Source organism: Pituophis catenifer, unplaced genomic scaffold (genome assembly GCF_029215685.1).
Source record: "Pituophis catenifer annectens isolate HBS135680 unplaced genomic scaffold, rPitCat1.0.hap2 SCAF_1, whole genome shotgun sequence".
NCBI lineage: Eukaryota > Metazoa > Chordata > Lepidosauria > Squamata > Colubridae > Pituophis > Pituophis catenifer.
In genome coordinates, this window is record NW_027256881.1 from 198,056,514 (window position 1) to 198,082,231 (window position 25,718).

Sequence of the window (25,718 nt, forward strand, 5' to 3'; positions counted from 1 at the left end):
CGATATTTCGACACCATTGACAGCTCAGTTATTCATAATAAAGGCTGACGGTCCGTCCTCTTGATGTACGGTACACTCGTTGTCACTGATTTTGATTACCCTTCCTGCTGTTTCCAACATCTTTTCACCCGCCGGTGTGTGTCGTATGTAACTTTCCAATCACTCGTTAATAATTCAGTTTGACCCACGGAAGGCGAACCTTAAGTTCCATCTCTTGCCAAATTTGATAAAATCTCCCAACTTTTCGGTAAATCACTTCGCAATATAGATACAACGCTAATAATTTAGTAAATGATAATAATTATTAGTTTAAACGATAGTTTTTATATCCCTGTAAGCCGCCTTGAGTCGCCATCTGCGAATAGGCGGCGATATAAATTTTCTAAGAAATAAATTTATTCAACTTTTATCCCTCCCAATTCACGATCCCGAGAGGCTCATAACAATCGAAGAAATTACTAACCAGTACAATCAAGATACGGCACAGGCAGAAGTAGAAATTGGCCTTTATTTTTTTATTTTTTTTATTATTTTTTTTATTATTTATTTAATTTTACATCACCAACGTCTGAATTCCCGCCTGCGAGACCCTCCGTTTAAAGACTACAATTCCCGAAAGGCAGCGAGCTTGGTCGGCGAGGCACGCCGGGAAATGGAGGACAGGACCAGATTGCTTTGAGCGGGCATTGAACAGACAGTTACGGAAGCCGAGGAAGTACGATTTAACTTCGTTATTTTTAAAACGGCCGGATACGGGGCCGCGATTCTCAAGGCGCTTTTTGTACCTTAGGCGGGATTCCGCGGGAGGCTTTCACTCAACCAGAGTGGCTTTTGCACCACGTGATCTTCGAGGAGGAGCCGGCGGCGGGTCATTCGTGGGGCGTCTACCTTGCTAACTGGTAGCATGGCCGCTCGGAGGGCACCGCATGGGTTTAATTCGCTCCTGGAGAAAGAGGCGGGCTGCTGTATCTTGCATCCTACGGAGGGGAGAATTTCAGCGGTTTGTGCAGAGTTCAGCTAGGTATTGATTTCCACATCTAAAGCAATGCGCTTCGATACACGCGAAGTCGAGTACATCGTATCGGAAGGTCGTATCCCCGCTTTCCATCGCCAAAGGTGGTTTTTAACTGCTTAGATGAGAGAGAGTGCTGTATTCTTCTTCTTTTTCTTGTAAGATTGTGATGGAATTCTTATGCCTACCTTAAATATGTGTCTTCGTCAAAGACGTTGCAGTTGTCTGGAAAGATTTTGCTTCAGATGCTGTCTTGTCTTTTTCATGTTATGCTTCCTTGTTGAAATTCCTTGTTGTATTGCCTTCATGCAATGATGGTACTCGCTACAGTCGCAGATTGTGTACTTATTGGAAGAATAAAAATTTCAAACGTTTGGAAAATAAAACGGGTTTTGTTTTGTTTTTTAATAAAAAAATAAAATACGAACCAGGGAGTGTCTCTGAGAAACTTTGTGGGGCTTAGCAGTAAGAAGGCTATTGAAGCGGTGCCAGAAATGTAAATCATATATTTACAATAATTGGTGTAATATGAAAATAATACATGCTATTACAAAAATATTGAACATGCTCGCTGTTGTTGAATTGTTTCTTATGCAGTTTTCATGAAATGAAGACGATTCTCTTTTAAGCCACTGTTTGTAACATTAACAAAAACATAAGCCATTAATTCTTTAGGGTTTTATAAGTTTTTCTAAAATTACCCAGCAATCATTTGGGAAATACCATGCATATTCATATTTTAATTTTGATGCTATGATGGTTCAATGTTTAAGTAAGGCGTGTCCAACTTGCCTGGGGGCCGCATTGAGGGAAGAGGAACTGGTATATAAGAGCAGGAGACATTTGTCATAATTAAGAAAATCAAGAGAAAGCTATTAGTTTGGCTATTTCTTTGATTTAAAGCAGACGTATCCAACCTGCTGCCTGCCTGCGGTGGCACAAGATCATAAACTTTTAACTTTATACACACACATATATATTAACTGTATATATGTGTGTATAAAGTTAAAGGTTTATGATCTTGTGCCACCGCAGGCAGGCAGCAGGTTGGATACGTCTGCTTTAAATCAAAGAAATGGCCAAACTAATATTTTTCTCTTGATTTTCTTAATTATGACAAATGTCTCCTGCTCTTATATGCCGGAGTTATGCATCATTCTGAATTTGTAGACATAGCAGCCACCTGCAGTTCTTTAAAATCGCCATGCTTATTTTATTCATTTCAAAAAACAAAAATATTGTAATTGTGAAGGAATCTGGACTTCATCTGTCCTGCAGTAAGATGATCTTCTTTGGCAATGATCTCTTAGAGTTCACTTCAGCCAAGAAAATCTGATTTAAATGCACATTTCTGAATATAAGCTCCATTTGCACAACATGGAAAGTTGGATTACTTTTGAATTTGGCATATCTTTCAAATCAACCTTGTATTAAGTTGTAGCTAAAACGAATCAGGGTACAGGTAATCCTCGAGATATAATGGGAACTCAAATTTATGACAGGTCCCCCCCAAAGCTACTTACAACTTCATTTTGAAGTTACAGGTGCTGCAGTTTCCCTATGGTCATTCGCTCTTAAAACTGATCACAGGAACACTGCAGCATCCTCCTGGCTCTCCCCCCCACGCCCATCCTGCCCTATGGAGACCTCACAGGCCTTGTGCCTATTCCCCACATGGCCGTCACCTTACCTTTTGAACATCTCTGAATCTCATGTTAAGGAAGGAGTCAGGCTATGCATCCCTGGGCCACATTGCTGCCTCCTGGAAGTTGCCACCTTTTTGGTAATTTGGATCCAGACAAAATGTTTGGAGTTAAACATGAGAGGTTGAAGAAGATGGAAAACAGGGCTGATCTAATGGTGCCACCTGTTTTCACATTTGTTTTCAATCCTCGCAAAAATGAGGCACATGGAATGGTAAACAAAGGTATAGGGAGTCCCCCTACTCCACCCCCATTTAAGTATCATAAATACTTCATTTCTTTTAAAAACTGGATGGGAAATAAAGCAGAAAAGTTGACTGGGATGTTGTATAAAATGAGAACAGTCTTACAAAAGGATTGCCCTAGATTTGCTGGATTGACTGGATTGAACAACCAGATTAGTATTTCATTAATAGTTCTCACCCCAATAGGTTCCACCTGTCATGCAAACCTGCTCTTAAGCTTTCTGATTCTGATTCTATATCCTCGGAGCTAGCCAGATACCTGTTTTTCCTCAGACTAGGCAAAATGTTGTAGTAATGATAGAAAGGCAAACTTAGTTAAGTTTCCTCAAAGTTTCCTCAAATCCTCAAAGTAAAATTACTACTCTGAGTATTCAAATAATTTTTTTTTTACTTTGGCTTTTAAAATTCCATGTTTTCAAATCCATTTTCAATTATCGTTTCTTATATTTGGTTTTGTGATCAGTTGTGTTGTATTTTCAGTTTTACCACGGTTCTGAATTAATTTTATATTTTTTTTTCTTATGGCGGATATTTCAATTGTACTACTTTTTTTTTTAAACCCTGGGCATCGTCTTTTTTTTTTTTTGAACAGTATTTTTTTATTTTTTTAATCTAATTTTCTTGAACGTTATTTTGTAAGTTGTGGAAGCCTGACTGATACAGCACCCCATATGTTCAATCAATAATGATAATAATGATAGTTCTTATAAAAAACCCAGACTTAGTTCTACATGATAGGAAGGACTGTGTGAATTGATGGAGGGAAATAGAATCCATCATAGGCCTCCATTTGGAATACCTAGAATGAGATGAGGAGCCTGTTAGTACAGTGGACTAAGGCACACTGTTATTAACATCTGCTGCTTGCAATTACTGCAAGTTCAAATCTCACCAGGCTCAAGGTTGACTCAGCCTTCCATCCTGTCAAAGGTAGGTGAAATGAGGACTCAGATTGTGGGGGCAATAAGCTGACTTTGTATAAATATACAAAAGTATGAAGGCTATTGCTTAACGCATTGTAAGCCACCCTGAGTCTCCGGAGAAGGGTGGCATATAAATTAAAGAAAAAACAAAACAAAATAAAACAAAACAAAACAAAAACAGAATGGCAGGGATATAGAAACATAATTGCATGGCTACCCATGGCTAGAGGTCATGACAAGTTAGGGTCAATTTCCAAATTATGCTAAACTCCCTAAATTCCTCCTCACTGCTATGCCAGAACAAGCGTAAGAATAGGAGGAAAACAAGATATGTGAATACTATGGTTTCTTACTATAGTTTTTATAGTTAGTCTGAATAAGAGTATCTTGTATTTAATTAAAGCATGGGGGAGCTTATTAATAAAAATATATCTTGGTAGACAAATACTTTTGCATTCTTATTTTTCCCACAATCACTTCATATTATATGGTAACGGAAATAAAATTTGTATATCTGCAAATAACATTTCTTTTTTCCTCATGTATGCTTTTGGCAGTCAGAAATGAAGAAAGAAGTCCTGGATGCCCTTGGAAGAAAAAGCCCATCCAAATGACGAATATGCTTTGCCTAAGACGTTTTTATCCAATTGCAACAAGATGTTTTAACTGTCGAACTTGGAGCAGCGACATTTTGTTGAACCAACTCAATAACTTTACAAATGAACACCAAGTGTTCAGTCTTGTATCCAAGAACAGAGCCAGACTCTCTGAAAAACATGTGAAAAGTGCAATAAAGAAACTTGTGCAAGTTCAAAAGAAGAGGCCTTGGTCATCAGAAACTATGGATTATATAAGAAGTCATTCTCAGTTTTTTGTGCTTCGCATCTTGGCAGAAAATAAGATTGAATGTATGGATGATGAAGCATTGGTGGATGTGTTATATAGTGTGCTCTGGTAAGTAGCATGAGATTTAATTTTAATCACAGCTTTCATTGTCTGATTTTATTTTTAAGAATGAATCGCTTTTGTATACATATAGGGAAATATCCTGTTGTTGCACAGGCAAACTTATTAAGTGTTAAAATTTGCTTATAGAATTCATACTTTTTGAAAAAGTTCAATCTAGCAATCATAAAAATCATGTTATAGCAGCTGTAAAAGATTGTATATATGTACTTTTCAAAAAACCAAAGGAACAAAACAGAGGTGTAATCAAGATAAAGTACAGTGCTCTATCTTTGCCGCATAAAAGTTAAGATCAGTTTTTAAAATTGGGGAAATGCTCCAGAAGTAAAATGCAATAGAACTCCAGCATCCCATTTGTTCCTCAAGTATATAGAAAAGAATGTCAATTACTGATGTTCATATTCATCACAAGGTTGAATATGAACAAGTTTTGTTGCATACTTTTAAGTGTTGTTATGTGTAATTTAATTTATTAACAGTTAGAAAAATACTTTACATTATGGGTTGGGGGGAATTCAGAAATATGCTAAAAAGTATATTTTGAAAAGAAGAAAATAGCACTCTGTCCAACTTCGGTGCATTAATCCATTAATAATATTTCATTGTTCAGCCATAAGGCCATATCAGAATACAAAATACAGAGCAATAATATATGTATGTATGTATGCATGTATATATGTATGTATGTACGTAGTGTAACAAAAATAAATACAGTATATGCTACCAAGTTACAATTTGTTGATCAGTATATAGATTTCTTTAACTCTAAAACATCTATGAAAATTTGTTTGGCTCACTTTTTATTCCTTCTGAAGGTTAGATGTTGATGCCCACGACTCACTTGTAGAAGAGTTGGTTATAGAAGGCTGGAAGCGATTAAACGAGCAAGTATATTTTTTATCTGTTTGTTCCTTTTCCTATTAATTGGAAAATCAATATTTCACGCTCAGAATAAATCTCACAAAATTAGCACTAGCAGCAATATTTTTTAATCCTTTCTCTTGTCTCATAGAACGTTGGTGGCTCAAATTGTGACGTTAGATAAATTTGCGTGGATTATTAGGTTAAAAGTAGAAACTATCCACATAAGATTGTGTTGCTATAGTTATTGATTCAAAATAAATATTAGTAACTTTAGACCGCAATTCTGAATTCCACATTCACTCACTGGAGTTTGTCCAAACTGAGGGCAAACAAAAATTTGCTGGTGAAGTTCAGTGGGGGGAAGAGACGAAGGGGCCATCTGCTTATTCTGAGGAACCCTGGGCTCAGCTCTGAGGAGTAAAAAAACTCATATCCTCGATAGCTACTGATTGTGAAGGATGTGCCCTGATGGTTGTTGGTTGTCAATTGTGAGTGACTAGTTAAGTAAGCAGAAATTGTAGGAAGAATATAAGGCAGTCAGATGTTTTATTCGTAGTCCTGTGCATTCTGCAGCACTTTTTCCAAATTAAATCTGAAGCACTGAGCAGCCTCAAATACTAGAGTTTCACAGTATTTAGATCTGAAGCAGGAAATGTACAGGTAGTCCTCAATTTATGATCACAGCTGAGCCCAAAATTTATGTTGTTCAGTGAGAAATTTGTTAAGTGAGTTTTGCCCCGTTTTAAGATTTTTCTTGCTGCGTTTGATAAGTGAATCACTTCAGTTGTTAAATTAGTGACATGGTTGTTAAGTGAATCTGGTTTCCCCATTGACTTTGCTCGTCGGAAGGTCGCAAAAGGGGACCACATGGCTCCAGGACACTACAATCGTCATGAATGTGAGTCAGCTGTCAAGCATCCGAATGTAAATCATGTGACTTGGGGAGACTACAACAGCCATAAGTGTGAAAAATGGTCATAAGTCACTTTTTTCAGTGCCGTTGTAACTTCGAACAGTCACTAAATGAACAGGTTGAGGACTACCTGTGCTTTGAATTCAGCATATTAAGGGTGCATTTATGCTGGAGCTGAACTGATCTTAAGTTTAATAGCAATTCCTTAAAGAGAGGAAGTAGGTGGGTATTTGAACTGGAATTTATGGTGACAACTAATTCCAATTGCTTTATACCCTGAAGTTATTGAATGCTTTCTACATTTTCTACATTTACTTGATTAAGGTTCTAAGCTGCAAATTTCTCCTTAGGAAGTATATAGAGTACTCATGGAGAAATAGCAAAAATTGACCTAGTTTATCTGTAGGCCTTTGGCACAGTAACTTTATTGTCTTTGTGATCCTCAGATTGACTCCACCTCTGCTATCTAAATTTTCATTGTGTGTACATGAACAGCATCTACATCATAGTCCACTCATGGGTGAAATAGCTAATGTGGTAGATAAGAAATTGGATTCCATACAGGATTCAAGGTAATTTTTATTTAATAAAGATTCTAGCCATAGATTCACGGGTCTTTATAGATTAAATGGAGCAGGGCTGTCAAACTCCCGGCCCATAGACTGGATGCGTCACATACTGGCCTCGGCCACACCCGGTTTAGCAAAGGGGAAAAAAGTCTCGATACGTCACATGACACTACCGTGACAATGGGAGTTTGACACCCCTAAAATGGAGAGAATTAATAAGGAAAGCATGTCCTCATTGTTCCCATGAACCCAACTTCTGACACGAATATAGACAGACAGCTTTGGGTGTGTAGTACATAGATCTTAAAAGAGCCTGGAAAGAAGTTTAATATTGACTAGTATCAACTAATTCAGGGATCTGCAACCTTAAACACTCAAAGAACCATTTGGATCCATTTCCCACAGAAAAGAAAACACCGGGAGCCACAAAACCCTTCCTGTGCTTGACTATTTCTTGAGTGGCCACAAAACTAGCATATGTAGTTGAATTAAACGTTCTGTTTTCTTCTAAAACTTTTCTTTTCTTGGATTTATCCATGGTTGGCCTACCAGCGGTTGAAAAGCTCAATAAATAGTGTGGAGGCGGGTGTCGCACATTAGCGGTTGTGACGCATATTTTGAGTGACGGAGCCACAGCAGAGGGGTGAAAGAGCCACATGCGGCTCCAGAGCCGCAGGTTGCCAACCCCTGAACTAGTTGATACTAGTTCAGTTAGTACTGAATATTCTCAACTTAGCTTATTGTAGAACTGATGTATAATTGAACGTGCCCTGTTGTGGAGACAACATAGTTTGGGGTTTTTAAATAGAGGTAGCCCTCATATTATGACCACAATTGAGCCTGGAATTTTGGTTGTAAGTTGAGTCACCTCATGACTGAACTCAATTTTATGACCATATTTACAACAGTTGTTAAGCAAGACATCATGGCCATTAAGTGAATAATGTGGTCCACATCCAGCTTATTCAATAGACATATTTTCCTAGAAAATGACCCTAAAAATTGCAAAACGCAGTCGTGTCGCTGTGGGATGCTGCAACTGGCCATTAATGTGAGCCAGTTGCCAAGTACCCAAAATGCAATCATGTATCTGCAAGATGCAATCATGTATCTGTGGGGATGGAGCAACATATTATACTTAAAAATCATAAGTAACTTTTTTGGGGTGTATTATAACTCTGAACAGACCATTCATAAGTCAAGAACTGCCTATAATGCCTGAAGTACTTTCAAGTGTAATTTAAAATACGAGTTAATGTCTCTATTCATTGATTGGTGGGTTTGTTTGTTTTTTTAATGATGAAGGAGTTGCTTGCTTTTTAATTGGGGATGGCTGATGTTATAAGAAAAGCATTACATGGCTCTGGGTCTCCCAGCTTGCTGAATCTTGTCTAGCTAGCTGGATGTTTTTTGTCTAGAATCATTTATCCTAAGCCTAACCATATGTAAACTTGCCTGTAAATCAGTATTATTACTTCAGTAGCAGTGTGCAGCTGAGCTGAGTAAGATAGCCTTGTGATTTGAAGTAGGGGTACATTGTTTTTCAAATCAATCTCTTATAGCAGCGGTCCCCAGGTCCTCTTTTGGGCACCAGGGACCAGTTTCATGGAAGACAATTTTTCCACAGACTGGGGGTGATGGGAAGGAGGATTCTAGATCCCTAGAAACTGCATGTGCAGTTTCGCTCACCCATCGCTCACCTCTAGCTAGGCGGCCTGGTTTCTAATGGGCCAATGACTTGGTACCGGTCCACAGCCTAGGGGTTGGGGAGCCCTGTCTTATACCACACATATCTATTCAGAAATAAGCCCCTTTCAATAAACTCAGTGAAGCTTAATTTCAATGGAGCAATCTTAGCTACTGTCCCACTTGAGCTTACGTGCATATGAATGCTTTTTAGTTGTTTTGCCTGTAAGCACTGTAGTCTTCATAATGAGGAGAAATAATTAGATAGGTGGGTTTCTTTTAAAAGAAGAAAAGCATTGCTGAAAGGCAAAAGCTTTATTATGTAACATTTGTCTGCTCCCAATTTCAAGTAGTTACTTAACATAAATGCTCTAATAGATCCTGTTTAAAACCACCCTCTCTTTTTCTCTTTACTCAATGCCGTTTTCTTAAGCATTGTTAGATTTTTCTGATGAAATGAATAGGCATAATATTTTAAATATGTTTTTTTAGGGCTTTGTCAGTTGTAATGAACTGCATATCTCCTGTTATCTCATGGAATTTTAAAAAACGGTTAACAGAAAAAGCAGACGGCTTGTTTGAAAAAACAAACATCTCAGTCAATGATGCCAGGCGATTTGTACAGTTTCTCCGGAATGTCAGTTTTCCGCACTGGCCGCTGCTGAAAAAATGTAACAATATTTTTGTCCAGCATTCACATGAGTTACGTGTTGAGGACATTTCTATCATTCTTGGACTCTACCAGAATTTACAATTCAACAACACCGAATTTAGATTACTTGCCAAAGAAAAGCTGATAGAACATAAAGATAATTGCAATAATCCATTGAACGTCATGCAACTGTTCGTTCATCTTGCACCCATAGTACAGCAAGAAATGCAAAAAGAGTAAGTGTATTTGTTGTTTTGCTGATTTATTTGTGTATTGTCTTTTTAAGAGTAATGAAAAAGTTGAAATTATGACTTACATATAGACTGTTGCTATTGAGAGATTATTTCCTCATAAATATAGGCTGTAAACCAGGAAATCAAAATGTCAAGCGTTAATGAATTATCTTCATAAGGAATTACATTCTTTGCAGGTTGTGGTCCCGGCTTCTAGATAAATGATTGCCTGTATCCAGGTGAATTATCCTTCCCTTCCCTTCCCTTCCCTGAACCAAACCAAACCAAAAACAAAAACAAAATATCCCAATTTCTTCTTTTCCTTTTAAATCTTAACTCAAATATTATTGCAAATTCAGCATTTGAAAAGCGTTTCCACAAGCAGGTGTCGCAAATGGCCACAAGTCATGTGGAACTTTGTCAATTATATCTAAAAATATTTCTTTAATTATGTTGGTTTATGTTGCTATTTTTTAAAAAAAACTTGTTACAATGTTTAGCAAAATATTTCTGTTTGGGGTGTGAAAGTCATTGTTCCTACAGGATGAATTACTACGATGATTCTATTTTTCACTCCTTGTTAATATATTTGTTTGGGATATGCTAGATGTGGGGGAGGGGCAATTAATGAGAAATTGGGGCCGTGAAGGTGCATAGGCACACACGCATGCACATATGTAAATTGGAAAAAAAGTTGATTTCAAAATAAAAGCAATGCTGTTGTATTGCATGCATGGCATACATTTATTTACATTTGATTTCTAATTTCCAATTGCCGTCACTCTGCCGGACAGGGATTGTACTAGCGTGTTTCCCTGAAAATGAGACCAACCAGAAAATAAGCCCTAGCATGATTTTTCCAGGATGCTCGTAATATAAGGCCTACCCTCAAAATAAGCCCCAGTTAAGATTATCAGGCCTCAGGGGTCATGGCCAGCACAGGAGGCAGTGAGCACGCAGAAGTCAACAGTGTCAGGCAGCAGCAGCCGGCCAGCCTCTTGGCTGGCACACTTTGTGGTTGCAGGTGAGTCTGAGCGCTGTGACCAATGGGCTGGCTCTCCAAGCAGCAGGCAGAGGTAGAGGCCTAGGGGGAAGCACGCTAATGATCTTAACTGGGGCTTATTTTGGAAGGTAGGGCTTATGAGCATCCTGAAAAATCATGCTAGGGCTTATTTTCTGGTTGGGTCTTATTTCCTGGGAAGCACAGTAATTGAAAAGATGGAAGACTCTCAGGTAATAGAAAAACTTGGGCTAGGCTCGGAAGTAGAGGCAATCCTCGACTTACAAACAGTTCCTTAAGTGACTGTTCAAAGTTACAATGCATTGTAAAAAGTGACTTACGATCATTTTTCACACAACCATTGAGCATCCCCATGGTCACATGAGCAAAATTTAGACGCTTGGCAACTGACTCATTTTTATGACGGTTGGCGTGTCCCAGGGTCAGGCCATCACCTTTTGTGATCTGATAAGCAAAATCCATGGGGAAGCCAGATCCACTTTACAACCATGTTACTAACTTAACAACTGCAGTGATTCACTGTCCCAAGAAAGATCATAAAATGGGGCAACATTGACTTAACAAATGTTTCACTTAGCAACAGAAACGTTGGACCAAATTAGGGTTCGTAAGTCGAGGACTGCCTGTAAAGCAGTCAGTAGGCGCACACTTGCACACATGGAATTGGTAGCAAATATTTCATATTGCTGTCAGGTCAAAATCCCTAATAAACTTTGACTTGAAAATTTCACCAGTTTTTTATTTGCAGAAAATTAACTGTGATATTCATCTGAATTTCTACACTTTTCAATGGCTTTCAAAATATTTCTTTGGTAAAAATTTGTTCTTGGTTGATTAGCATACTATGTTTTAAAAGTAAGAATGATGAATTCTCTGAATGCTCAGGCAGGTTTTCTATCAGAAACATATGAATATATAAATATATGTGCATTTCTTTTTAGGTTAAGTGAAAAGATCCTACTAATCGCAGATAATTTGGATGGGTACCAAACGTTAATTGTGGCAGAAAAAATGCAAGAAGTACAATACAGAAATCCACTACTGATTCAAAAGTAATCCTCTAATACAATATAGGAATCCTATTCGTGTTTTAAGTTTTTCTTTATTTTTGTGAGCATCTGTCTGGGTATAATTTAGTCAACATATAACACTGCGTGTTATAGTACTTACTTAATATTATACCCCAAGTCTAAATGGATTTTTTTGAAGTAAAAACTTGCAATCAGCTAGACACACTTATGATCATGCTATAGAGAAGGATGTCACCTCTAGTTTTTATTTTAGCTCTAAAAGTTTTGAAGAGCGATATCAGGCAGGATGAGAAAACAATAGGTTTGAAAATTTAAAGCCTTATAAAATAGGGTCTTTTGCTGATGCTTTAATCTCGATTATACAAGAAGCCAAGAATGGTTTAGAATATTTAATGAAAGAAACCAAAAGATTTTAATACATTAGCTGGATTTAAAATACCGTAAATAAGCAAAGAAGAAAGATGTCAGTTAAAAATAAGACTGTGTGATCAAGAAACCCTGATGAATAAAACGGGTTTTAAAATTGAGAAGAAGGTTAAATACTTGGGGCTTAGATTGACTAATATGGAACTGCATGTTATTTCAGAATAATTATCTCAAAATACGGAAGGACATTATTGAAGTGGGGTAAAACTCCAGTTGTCATCACTGGGTGGAAGTTCAGTGATTAGGATAATGGTGTTAACCAGGATGTTATTTTTATTCCAGACAGTACTGTACTATATGGCAGGCCAAAAAATCCTAAGAATTAAATACAAATTGCTGCAAGAGAATGGATTAGGTCCACTTATTTTAAAATTGTACTTTGCTGCTTGTTGTCTGGTATGAATAACAACGGGTCACTCTAAAGAACATTCTAACTTGAAACTTAATACTGCAATGTATATCTTTTTGGTTTTCAGGATTGTATCTCTCCTTCACAAATACTTGGATCGGTATAAAGCATACGAGCTTTTGAGAGTGACAAATGTGCTAGGCATGCTGCATTGGCCCAAATCTGACATATATTCCAAATTACAACAATTGTCAATCTGGTAAGAAGGTACTTTTTTTCCCCAGCACATCTAGTTTCTCAGACTTGAAGTTTATTAATTCGGGCTTGTATTTCACAGGGTTAGAAACATTTGATGAGTGTAAGGGAATATAAAACGGTGAATCCGTCTTGTTCAGATTTTCTAGGAAACCTACACATCAAAGCTGAGCACTAATGAAATATACCGGTGGGTCCGATTCAAACAAGTGACAGAACTGCACAGGTCTGTAAATTTAATACAGCTTTACAAATAGATTCACAGAACACTTGCCCGATAGAAATGTTCATTTTATTTCTACAGAGCAAGTGTTCTATAAATCTATTTGATATTGGCTCACCAGTTCACTCATACAATATCTGGAAAATAAATTATTTCTAAAATAAATTTTCATAAAAATTGTGGTGACAGCTATTTGAAGAATAAAAATGAACGTTTTGGACTCAATATCTCCTTCCAAATTTCAATGCATATTGTATTTCCGTATTAATGTAGGGTTCAAATAGACTGTGACTCACCTGGAAAGTTCTGTTTGAACTTCCAAGTGTTTGTTACGTACACGAACAAACCACATTCCATCCCCCCTGGATCATTTCTCTTCTATTTGAGTGGCATCTACATAAATGTCCCTCTATTAATCAAAACTCAATGTACTGCTTTTTGACAGTTTACCCTCCTCTGTAAATTCCGCCCTTCTCTCTAAATTTTATACATACATATATACATACATGTATATGCGTGTATGTGTATAGTGTCTTTCATTTGTAAAATTATGCTCAGAGCAATATATGTACATCATCTGGAAATAAAGGACATACATTAATTAAACATACTGTTTTTACCGTTATGGCTTTAATAGATTCCTTCATTAAATTCTTAGCTAAAATTCATAGAAATAATGGTTTCAGTTATCTAATAAAAGTTTAATACTGTTGGTTGCTTATTTTTTGTTCCTTGTTTCCAGCTTTCTGGCATGATAACTGTGAAAGTAGTCCTCAGCACATTTTAACAAGTATGCGTGTGATCTATCTGAAAATCATGTAGTAAAAACATATGTGGTACACATATTATCTTGTACATTCATTTTTTAATTAATTGTTGTTCCCCAATTTATGTATTTATTATTTTATTAATGTGTTTTTTTGTTTATTGTTGTTTCAATTCCAGCCATTTACAAGTTAAAAGAGTTCCCGCTGATATCCTCATGCTGGTTCATGTTCTTTCTAATCTTCCTTCTCCTTATGTGGATGAAGCGGTAGTTACTCAAATAGATGCTGTCCTACCTCAGTGCAGTCTGAATCAGCTCAGCAGCTTTACCGTAAATCTCCTAAAATGGATGAAACATCATAAGACAAATCAGAAAAGCTATTCTGCACCATACGGATCACTTTTGCAAAAAATTAACAGTTGCGCATTTCAGAGACTTGAGAGAATGAATAATTTGGATCTTTTGCTGAAGGAATTAAAATACTTACATGGGAAATGGTTTCAAGAAGTGCTCCTCGAGAAGACCATAGCTGCTTTACATCAGCTGAGAGATCAGATTACACTATCAAATGTAGTGAAGTGTGCATCCTTTCTCATTGGAACCAACTACCGCTGTACACAGTTACTGGACAGAATAGCTGCGGTTGCCACTGAACATATTGATCAGGTACAAAGGACTATCTTGCGTCTCTCTTGAGAAGGATGAAATGGGCAGTGTGTAATGAGGGAAGGGCTGCAATTCTGCAATAGAGCATTTGCTGTACACACTGAAGGTTCAGTTGTGGCATATAAATTGGGTCTAAGGACCCCTGCTAGTTATATAAAAAACGTGGACTTCGTGCCCAAAGAATATAATTTGTTAAAAGGTAATGCCATACAGTGCTCTCATTCTAATGGTGAGAGCAGTCAACCAATAGAATAGCTTGCTTTCACAAGTTTGTCTGAAATAGTGTAGGGCAGTGATGGCTAACCTTTTCCGGACCAAGTTGCCAGAGTGTGCGCGCATTTGCGTGAATGCATGTGTGCGCGTGCATGAACACCCAAAATGCAATGTGCACGTGGCCCCCATGCACACGCCCCATCCCCTATGCATTTGCGCACCCCCTCCGCATGTGCCCCACCCCCCGTGCATGTAAAACGCCTCCCCATATGCACCTCACCCCCTGCGCATGCGTGTCAGAGACCTGAAGACCAGCTGGCTGGCGGGAGGCACGCACGTATGTGCAGCAGAGCTGAGCTGGGCAATGGCTCACATGCCCATAGAGTGCGTGCTGCGTGCCACCTCTGGCATCATGGGTGTAGGATCTCCTTGAGCAGGGGGTTGGACAAGGTCCCTTCAAACTCTATTATTTTATTTCCATGTTTCTGGTACAATCTTGTTTTTTTCTAATTCCAGCTGTATAATACCATACCTGTTTATATTTCTGTACTGTTCTTTTTCTGGTGTTTTTTTTTTACTTTAATTTGTAGTCACTTGAATTGTCAGAGCTCCTCCTTTAAACCATGTTTAATACAGATTTTCAATAATTTAAAATATATTTTAGTTCAGAAATACATATATTTTGAATTACGGTGTTACAGATTTGTATGATGAGCATTATATAGAAGTATTGAATATACAGGAAGTCCTCCACTTACGACCATAATTGAGCCCAAAATTTCTGTTGCTGAGATAGTTGTTAAGTGAATTTTGTCCCATTTTGCAACATCCCTTGCCACATTTGTTAAGTGAATACCTGCAGTTGTTAAGTTAGTAACATGGTTGTAAAATGAATCTGGCTTCCCCATTGACTTTGCTTGTCAGAAGGTCACAAAAGGTGATCACATGACCCTCGGACTCTGCGACGGTCATCACTATGAGTCAGTTGCCAAGCATCTAAATTTTGATTATATGACCATGGAGATGCTGCAACAGTCTTAAGTATGAAAAACGGTCAAAAATCACTTTTTTCACTGCCACTGTAACTTTGAATGGTCCCTAAAAGAACTGTTGTAAATCAAGGACTACCTGTATACAACCTCAAATAATGAGTATTTGATTTATTGTTAAATAGGAAAATTCAAATGAAATCAGTGGAAACTGAATGTGTATATTTAATCTGAACTAGTCCTGATTTCTCAGCATTTTCATTTTCAAGTTATGGTACAAATTTGTGTGTGGAAAAAGAATGCAAAACTTTGGAAATAGTTTGGTAGCTTTATTCAGCCTGATGAGGATCAACAACTGTTTTTCAGCAAATTAGAAATCTCTTGTTCAAGCCATGACACACCTCTACATAGCTGTGCTGTGAAAATCAGACTTGGATTATGAATAGCCAGAATTCTCTTCTTTAAATAAGCCAGGGCCTCCCATACTCACACCTGAGTATCATCCCAAAATTAGATTCAGGAGATTGACTCTGCTCACATAATTTTGCCACACAAATATATAGCTCTGGATGGGTGTCCCTCAATAGATAAATAAGATAGAACAGGGGTGGGCAAATGTGGCCCTTTTACAACCTGTGGACTTCAACTCCCATAATTCCTGAGACAGCTTCGATGTCACAGGAATTCTGGGAGTTGAAGTCCACAGGATGTAAAAGGGCCACATTTGCCCACCCCTGAGCTAGAATAATGTTTTTGACTTAATTAAGTAGGTTCTCTTCATCTAGTTTAAGGCCTTGTGTGAAAACACAGTCTAGATCATATTTATGCAGAAATATTGAAAATTCAAAAGGGGTTCACGAACACTTAAACACCAGTGTATTTACTTATCAGAAGCAACGCCGAAAGGGGCAGGGCTGTGGAAAAAATGCTTAATTAATATTAACTGAATTAGTAACTAATGATTAAAAATTAATTGCATTGAAATGTTTTTAAATTAATTGATTCTTCATTTGCATTCTCTTCCTTGCACACATACTAAACTCACAGTGTACACACATATATATTCAGAAATAGAAAAAAAAGTTAGGATGGAAGTGGATTACGGTAATAACATCTAAATGTACTGAAAAGGGAAGAGAAAGCAGAGAACAAAACTGGATGGAGATGAGGGAAAGAAGCAAGTGAAGGTGGGAGTGTGTGTGGTGAAATAAAACAATTCCTGCCATAGAAAGGGTTAAAATCCACCAAGCAACCAGCTTCTCTGAAATCACACATCCTTGGTTAAGCAGCCCTTTGCTTCTCCCACCCAATCATTTGTTTTAAATAAATGTTTTCTCCTCCTTCATTTACAAATGTCTATAAATTGAAGATCAGAAATGAAATCAGAATTCAGGTTATGATTGTTAGGGTGAAGTTTTCTATTTAGGTTTATTTCAGAATTGTCATCTGAACCTACGTGCCCAGGTTTTGCTGGGGATGGGATTCTGTTTTTAAAACAAATTTCTATATCTTTTGTTGAGGTGCCACATCAATAGTGACAAATACTTAGTTAAATATTCAAAGGCCTTTGCCTTTGAAAAATGCTGAGAATATTGCAAGTAAGCAAACAACTGGAGCTGATTAGAAAAGCATGACTGCCTCATTACAACAGCTTCTTGAGCTACCCTTCTGTTTCAGAGCATAATTAAAAGTGCTAGTTAGAAGTATCAAAGTTTCTTGGGACCAGAATATTTGAAAAACTTCTCCCCTTGGTTTTAAGAACGCTTGGAGAGGTTGACGGATAGTTGTAATCTCAAATTTGGTAGGTTTTTGACTGTTATACAAAACTGACAAAAACAGTTGAGCTGATTTCTCCTATTTTCTTTTCTTTCTCTAGATTTACTATTCAGAAGTACATGTTATTCTTGTTCTATTTTCTTTATTTAATTATGAACCCCCTGAAGCTGAGAAATTTTTTGAGGCTTGCATTAATTATATCAGTCTTCACTTGGGTAAGTTGATTATCAAAATTATTGTCAAATTATATTTTTCTAGAAGTGACAATGAACATATAAAGAAAATGTCAAGCTATAAACTCTTCTGTTTCTGTCTCTTTCTTAAAAGGAAAGAAAGCAAATAGATGTACTTGGTCTCTTTCATTGTTTTCATAGAGAATATCCTAACTTCTGAATGTTATTAAATGTTATTGAAGAGGAAATTTAAAGAACCAGCCATGATGTGGGCACTGTCCCATTCTATAACTTTTGAAAATAACTACAGTTCTAAGTAGGACTACATTAAAATGGCCACTGAAAACAGACCTTTTTAAATATGAATAATGGATTTTAAAGAGTATTTTAACTGGTTATTTTCTCTAAGGATGCTTACAAAGTTGCTCAGTTTTAGAAAATACATTGCAAAAGTGCCATAAGCATGAATGCAAAACTTCATAAATTTGTGAAGAAGCAATCCCCTGGCATGGACTCAGCAAATAAAGGCGTAATATGCATATTAAGTATAATTGTTCTTACAATTAGTTACATGGAGAGAATGTGGGTATAGAATCTGTTCTTCTCTTAAACATAAGCCCAATGAACAAAACAATAAGGTCCTGCCCTATTGAGTGATATTTGCCATCATGCCCTTCCTTCCATGTTGATTATTCATTATTTATCCACACAATATGATTGTACTGATGGTAGGATTTTGACAAATAAGTTTAAGTTGTTTGTGCCATGCTGGTGTGAGCGTTCCAAGTAATGCACCCATAGAAAGCAGAAGTCCGAGGCAGGTAGATTCCTTAAAGAACAATTCATTGGATACATCATATTGGCACAACTGGTGAAAACCAACTCTGAAAGTTCCTGCCGTTTTCTTTTTTTTTTTTTTTTTTAATAAAAAGTTTTTATTTTCTGATCAAACAAGTATACAATATAAACAATCATTCAAACTATCATCAAGAAAAAGAGAGAAAAAAAAATCAATCCTTGGTAAACTCAATCTTCAACCCCTCCTCACCACCCCCCACCCCCGACTTCCCAGAACAAAAACAGGGCATAGATTTCACCAAACATTCGCTAAAATAAACTAGCTAACTGCAAGATTTAATAACTCCCAAGACCCCTTAACTCCCCTTTTACAATTTCATCAACCTCCCTTTTTATAGACTCAAAGTAGCATGTAATCCAATAACTCTAAGAGTTTTAAAACCATTAACAAATATTAAACATTCAAACCTAAAAACATTTTCCCCCTCCTACTTTTCTCAAAGTTCAGATATTTTGAAATCTCATAACAAAAAATAAACCTTAGATATTCACTAATTAAATTTCTACATTTTTTAAATTTCTAAATTTCCCCCCTTCATTATTCCTCCCTCCAACTTTTAAAATTTTTAAAAGATAATCATCAACATAATTAACCATTAGTACATAAACTAAAAAACCAAAAAGGATTAATCAACCATTAATGCATCATATTTAAAAATCAATATTTAACTTTATACTTTTTCCCCCTCAGTAGTTTTCACCTGATTAAAAAGTAAACCTTCCCCCTTCCTCCAAGTCATTAATCACATTGTCCAATAGAGGTGCTGGCCAGTTGCTCGGTTACTCCACTCCTCCTCTGCCCAATCACCTGTTGGAATGTCCTTGGTTCCCACAGCAAAACTTCTTGTTTTGACTACAAAACCCCAGCTATCTATCCCCCCCCCCCCGGTCCCTTCTTCTTCCTTGTGGCAACCCTGAAGCCTCAAAGATGGCTTCAGCCATGTTCGCTTCAGGGTTGACAGCTGGCGCTTCTGTTGTACAGTACATGGTGGAATGCACTTAAAACATTTCTCAACAACAGTAAGTGCCAATGCTGATGTATCTTCTAAAGGGCTGTTATATTGGCTTTCCTCAATCACGAATTCCTAATTTCTTAGCAATGGATTGTTTTGTTTCTACCGGTAATCTCAAATGTTTTTAGATTATTATAGAACATTTTGGGCATCTCTCAAATGAGGAGCAGTGCAAATAACTTGAAGAAATAAAAAACGGAAATATCGAAAGGGAAAGAAAAGAAAATGAAAGTGTTGTGATGTCATACAAAATTTTTATAGTTTGGGAAATGCTTTATAGTTTGGAAAATGCATAGAGATTTCAAAACTGAGAAGAATTAAAAGTTATATTAAAACAATTTCAGAGCTGCTTTTTTCCATTCATTCTTTACACCAATTTTATGACCCCTAATCTTAATAAATTGGTAGAATAAAATATATGAAACTAAAAACATTGCTAAAATAAAGCAATTAACAATAAGGTTGCAAAATATATTATTTCTACTCACATCTAAACCTTTTAAAAATGCCAAGTATTTAGCTCTCAGATAATGCATATCAATGTTCTCAATTATATTCAATTTGTACATTTGTGTGAAAATTTGGGATCAGGGTTTATATTTCCTATCTGCTGTACTACTTTTAGATAAATAATGTTTTTAATATTATGCATTAATATATTTATTTTCTACAGAACTCTTTGAACCTTCTCTTCTTGTATTGCTTGGTTACGCTTTGGCTTCTTCTGGGTATTTTCCACAGAAAATGATAAAGGCAATATTTAATATAGAGTTTCTCTCCAAGTTGGATACTGAGCTTCAAAGTAAGTGCTAATTTCTATTTTTGATGGGTTTCAGAAACAACTTTTATATTGGTTGGATCTGCATTGTTCCTATTGAAGTATACATTTCACCTACAGTTTTCCTATATCTGTCTACAGTTTTTTTTTCAAATAAATCTTTTATATCTGTATATTAAAAAATAGGTTGCATTTCAACAATGTTCTTAGTTGAAAACAAAGGAAAAACTTCAAGCTGCCAGTCATTTTATATATTTGATCTTTATGTTTCCGCTGTGTTTTCACACATGGATAAACAGCTGCTAATAGTTCCATGAATGCATTCTAACAAAAACAATAAACATTCTAACAACATTCTAACAAAAAATAATAAAAATCAGTATAATGCTGTTGACTTTTGCTACATTTATTTAAGTGTAGCTGCCTCCATAGAGGGGTTGTCGCCAAGGATCTTCTTCAGAAGCTGACATGAAGTAAAACAAAATTGTATGGATTCAGTACTCCCTGAATTTAACTTTTAGAAATTGGTTTTGTTTTAATCTTAGCATGTTTCTTTTTCTTAAAAAGAAGTGCTAGTTGTTAATTTATGAATTCTTCAATGATACCTGTACTTAGCTATCATAGTGAAGTAAGTAATGTGATACTAATACATTTGTGATAATTTTTTTGTCTAAAAAATGGTCGCCTTTCTTTTTATATTCATGGTTATATTCTAAACATTGCCTTGTTGTGCTTATTTCTTCTGGATTTTTAAAAAACAGTTCTACCATGGAAATCAGCAAGGAAGTCCACCCTCCAGCTGATGGAGCTGAATCGAGCTGTGTGTTTGGAGTGCCCCGAGCTTCAGATTCCGTGGTTTCATAAACGCTTCTGTGAACAGCTGAAGGAAAAAAGTGAATATTTATATTTTTTGGCAGTTTAATAGCATTAAATATCATCAAGGCTACAATTCCTTTGAATCTTTTTACATATATATATAAAACTGGGTGGATATGGCAAAATTAGAAACTTTGCCTGCTATGAAGTTAAAGATCTTCTTTGTCATGTTCGATCTGCTGCCTTTGGAGAAGTGTGATCTTTTTTTAAAAAAAATAGGCAAAGATGGTGGGAAGCCTCTGATAACTTTGCCTTTATGTAATAATAGATGAGGGAGCTTTGTTCGGTCTCCTCTGTATTTCTAACTTGGTGTTTGTTTTCTTGGCTGTCTTTTTTTCCCTAGAGTCTGAGTCGTTCAGTCTATTGCAACAGCAGATATATATACTACTTGGAGAAATCCTAGGAAGAAGCCATTATGCCAGATGTTCTGTACTCACTTCTTACTACTATAGAATTGGTGGGTTGTTTCAAAAACAGAGTATAACACTTGTTTCGTTTTATGCAAGCCTTGAGAGTTTTGTCTAAATGGTTATGATCTTGTAGGAGCATGACATTCTTGATTTGAAGACTAGGCATGTTTTTCTCTTAAGAGCAATTCTTCGGCGCATGTCTAATTTTTGCAGCTGCATATTAGTTAACCTAAAAGTTCCAGGCAGCTGCCTCATTCATTCATTTCATTCAATTTCCCGACCTTAATATTTTTGTAACTCAAGGTGGCAAACACACAATACTCCTTCCTCCTTCTGTTTTCCCCACAACAGCAACAACCCTGTGAGGTGAGTAGAGCTAAGAGCAAGTGACTGGCCCCAGGTCATGCAACCATTTTTCTTGCCTAAGGTGGGATTAGAACTCACAGACTCCTGACTTCTAGCCTGGTGCCTTCATCGCTGCTCTTTTTCGTTCATGCCCTCAAAATGCTCTGAAGCACTTCATTGCCTTCAACCGCGAACACGGCACAGTCCTACTTTATATTATTCTGGTGATGCAGAAGTAATGCCTATTTGCAAATAATATTGGGTATGATTTCAGCTTCAGATTGCTGATAGCCATTCGTGTCTTTCAGATTTTGAATTTATAATTGACAAACACAAGAAACCTGTTCCATATATAGACCAACATGTCGTTCCTAATTCAGACAACATAGGTTGTACAGAAGCTGGTCACTCCTATGGAAAGAAAAGGCTACCACCAGGATTTCAAAGGTGATCATGTATTTTTTTTATGTTATGGTAATGCAGGACAATAAGGGTTTTCACTAGATTTTCAATTCCAGGCAGTCCTCTGAGCAGATGATGGCACATTGTATTTACAATTTCACTCAAGTGGTAATAAGAACAGGGATCTTAATTAGACAGATTGCATTTTTTTTTCTTATTCACGTATTTATTTGACTTACATAGCTTTCCATCTCACATAGGTGACTCTGGGTGCCTTCTACAGACAGATAACAGAAAACAAATAAATAAAAATAAAAACCATTAAAATAACGTAAACCATAAAACATAATCTGCAGAAGAATGCAATCCATACATTACTAAGAGTATAACCAATTTGTAGATTCCAGGCATAATGACAAAACCATGACGTCAGAGTTTCCAAAGGCAGGGTGGTAGGGGTCTATCTAACCTCACGGGGTTATTATATTCCAAACGTCAGGTGCCCGGCCAGAGAAGGCTCTCCTCCTGGGTCCTGTCAGATGACACTCCTTTATTGACGCGACCTATAATATGCCTCTTCTGTTGGACTTGATGGGATGGGTAGATGTAACTAGGGAGAGGTAGTTCCTCAAATAACCCAGCCCCATAGCATGTAAGGTCATTGTACTTTGCACAGCATACATATCAGCACTTTGAATTGAACCCGGAAACAAACCAGCAACCAGTGAAGCTGACAGAGCTCTTCATTGATCGAGAGAACACGTACCTTTTCTTGAACTGCAATCTCATGTACATCGCTTGACAGTAGTCCATTCTGGGCAGATGACTAAGGCATGAGTGACAGCCTGATCAAGGAATGGGGACAACTGGTGCAACCTCCGGTTTGAAGATAGTTATAGAAAAGTCTATCACTTTAATACATAATTCACACAAACATATATATATTGTTGTATAAGTGATATCATTTAAATAAAATCAGAATTCAATCCAAAGAAGACATACGTACTCTGAACGGAACAGATATCCATAGGCCTATCACTTACATAAAATTCATAGCAGAATCAAATCTTACAGAATAATGATGTACTAGTGAGCTTTTATATGTGAAATAAAAATAAGCTACTTGCCAATAAAATTACAAAAAATAATATAGGTACCTTTTGAACAGTTGGTCCTTAAAGATAATTCTAAAACAACTTTGTGTTCTATTTAATGAATGCCAGAGGATTGCAGGGAACCACACCAAAATTTCAGGTAACAAGTAATTTAGATTTTAGGATTAAAGGATATTATTATTTTGGCATAAAACAACTTGCAATACGTTTGATATAATTACATTTCTGCTGCATACAACAGGTGGGTTTTTTTTTTTAATTCCTGTGACAAAATTTTTAAGATGAGAGGTAATACTTACCGAAGCCAGTTATAGATAAATATAACTTTTCTTGTGTTGTAAAAGATGGCTTTACAGCTAAATTATCGTAACAATTCAGAAGTCTTAATCAGATGCTAATTTTTAATGGCAGACCAGTGTTAAAATTATGTATAATTAATAGAATTACAATTATAATTTGGGGTTTTCATTAATACAACAGGTGTCATGAGTACATAAAGTGATTATAAAATATTTGCAAGCTATATTTTTTTTGGTTATATGAAAATAAATTTGAAATTGTATTTAATTCAGGATTGCTGTGGAATTCCTTGATTCAGAAGCTTTCTGCAAAAATTCAAATCATGTCAAAGGATATATTGCCATGAAAAAGCGGCATTTAGAGATTCTTGGTTATCAAGTTGTTCAGGTAAGGTGTCTCCTCTGTTTTGTAAAAGTTGAATAACATTTCAGAATTTTCTGCATAATTTTTCTTACAATAAATACTCACCATTTGCCCAAAGACAGCAACCAACTTTAAAGTACTCATGTAAATAATATATTTGAGGAAAGAGGAAGGGATGAAATAGGAATAACATTGTAATAATGGACTTTCATTTTAATCATATACTTCTCTTTCAGATCCCTCACTATGAATGGAATTCCATGGAATTGTCATCCACGGAAGCAAAGACTGAATATTTAGAAAAAAAAGTATTGGGAAAAGCTTTGATATCCTAGTATGGAGGAAAAAAAAAATAACAATTTTTATACAGACTGTAACATTGAAAATTAATTATTTTCAGCCTTCAATAAACTTTTTTTTTTTTTAATGAAGACTATTTATGTTGCATCTGGAGATATCCGTATTTGGAATTGCAGAGGGCAAAGTGCATTGCACAATTTACATTTCTTGCACGAGGTGTGACCGTTTTTGGCCAGCCTGTCCTGGCAAATTACCTAAGTTATATCAATTGACTACTAGGCTGCACAGCATATGAGCCTATCCTTGAGGAGTGCTTAGAAGTTGCTTTTGTTGCAAAATCTAATAATTAGGCTGCTACCGAGTACCCAATCTATTATCCTCATGTTGGAAGACTTGCAATAGTTGATATCTGATGTCAGGCACAATTTAAAGGTATGTATTTTCCCTGCTAATGCCCTAAATGCTTTCTGACCTGACATGAGGGGCTCCTGTTTTGTTACAAACTTCTCCAGGAATGAAAGGCAGCTGAAGGGCCACTGTTAAAGACATCCCACTATTGGCCATTCAGGGAAGAGCTTTCTCATATAACTCCTGAGCCATTGGAAAGCTGCACTGCTATTGATTCAGTTTGAACTGCCATTCATAATTATTTATAATGCGAACTTTACTTTTTATGGTTAGTTGCCTTGCGTATGCAAGGCCAGCCAAGCAGAATTTGATTTATTTAGGTCAGGGGTGTCAAACTGGCAGCCCACCAGCTGGATGTGTCAGGTGCAGGCCATGCCCACCCCGGCTCCTCAAAGACAAAAAAGTAATGATACATCATGTGACGTCACTTAATAGCCAATAGGTACACATACAGGAAAGAACATTTCAAAATAGGCTAACCTAAGCAACAGTAAGGATGTCTACATATCCCTCAGCAATCCAAACAACATACATTGACAGAATCAAAAGTCGCCCCGTCCCATATCCTGTTGAAAAAGCTGGGGGTCTTTTTCCCCTAAAATTCAAGAAACTATGCGGAACCTTGTTTCAAAAGGCAGGGCCAGCCACAGAGAAGGCACATTTTTGGAGTCCAACCAGTTGGCATCGCCTCACCGATGGAACCTGGAGATTATTGCTTCTGGCAGTTCTTATTGATGGGCAAAAATAACCAGACAATAGTATGCCTCTTAAATGAGTCAGTATAGGTAGTCCTCAGCTTGCGACCACAATTGAGCCCAAATTTATGTTGCTAAGTGAGAAATTTGTGAAGTGAGTTTTGCCCCATTTTACACAGTTGTAGTGAATCACTGCAGTTG

The 25,718-nt window shown here is 36.7% G+C and overlaps 1 protein-coding gene across 1 annotated transcript; it reads left to right on the top strand.

The window, feature by feature from the left end:
• Positions 1–776: 776 nt before the first annotated feature.
• FASTKD1 (FAST kinase domains 1) lies at positions 777–25,046 on the top strand. The gene is made up of 16 exons (XM_070956917.1): positions 777–1,116; positions 4,255–4,265; positions 4,441–4,837; positions 5,665–5,733; positions 7,073–7,198; positions 9,374–9,769; positions 11,729–11,839; positions 12,721–12,852; positions 14,017–14,503; positions 17,582–17,696; positions 20,199–20,327; positions 21,065–21,196; positions 21,523–21,636; positions 22,243–22,381; positions 24,024–24,138; positions 24,351–25,046. Exons 1-16 carry the CDS (start codon positions 1,046–1,048, stop codon positions 24,447–24,449), a joined length of 2,643 nt encoding a protein of 880 aa, XP_070813018.1. The 5' UTR covers positions 777–1,045; the 3' UTR covers positions 24,450–25,046.
• Positions 25,047–25,718: the final 672 nt, after the last annotated feature.

What these genes read in the sequence shown, in the direction of transcription:
- FASTKD1 (XM_070956917.1), top strand. Translation starts at nt 1,046, where the DNA reads ATGCGCTTCGATACACGCGAAGTCGAGTACATCGTATCGGAAGGTCGT. An exon ending in GTGTTATATAGTGTGCTCTG is followed by an intron (nt 4,838 to 5,664) that starts GTAAGTAGCATG and finishes TTCCTTCTGAAG; the next exon opens with GTTAGATGTTGATGCCCACG. An exon ending in TGAACAGCTGAAGGAAAAAA is followed by an intron (nt 21,197 to 21,522) that starts GTGAATATTTAT and finishes TTTTTTCCCTAG; the next exon opens with AGTCTGAGTCGTTCAGTCTA.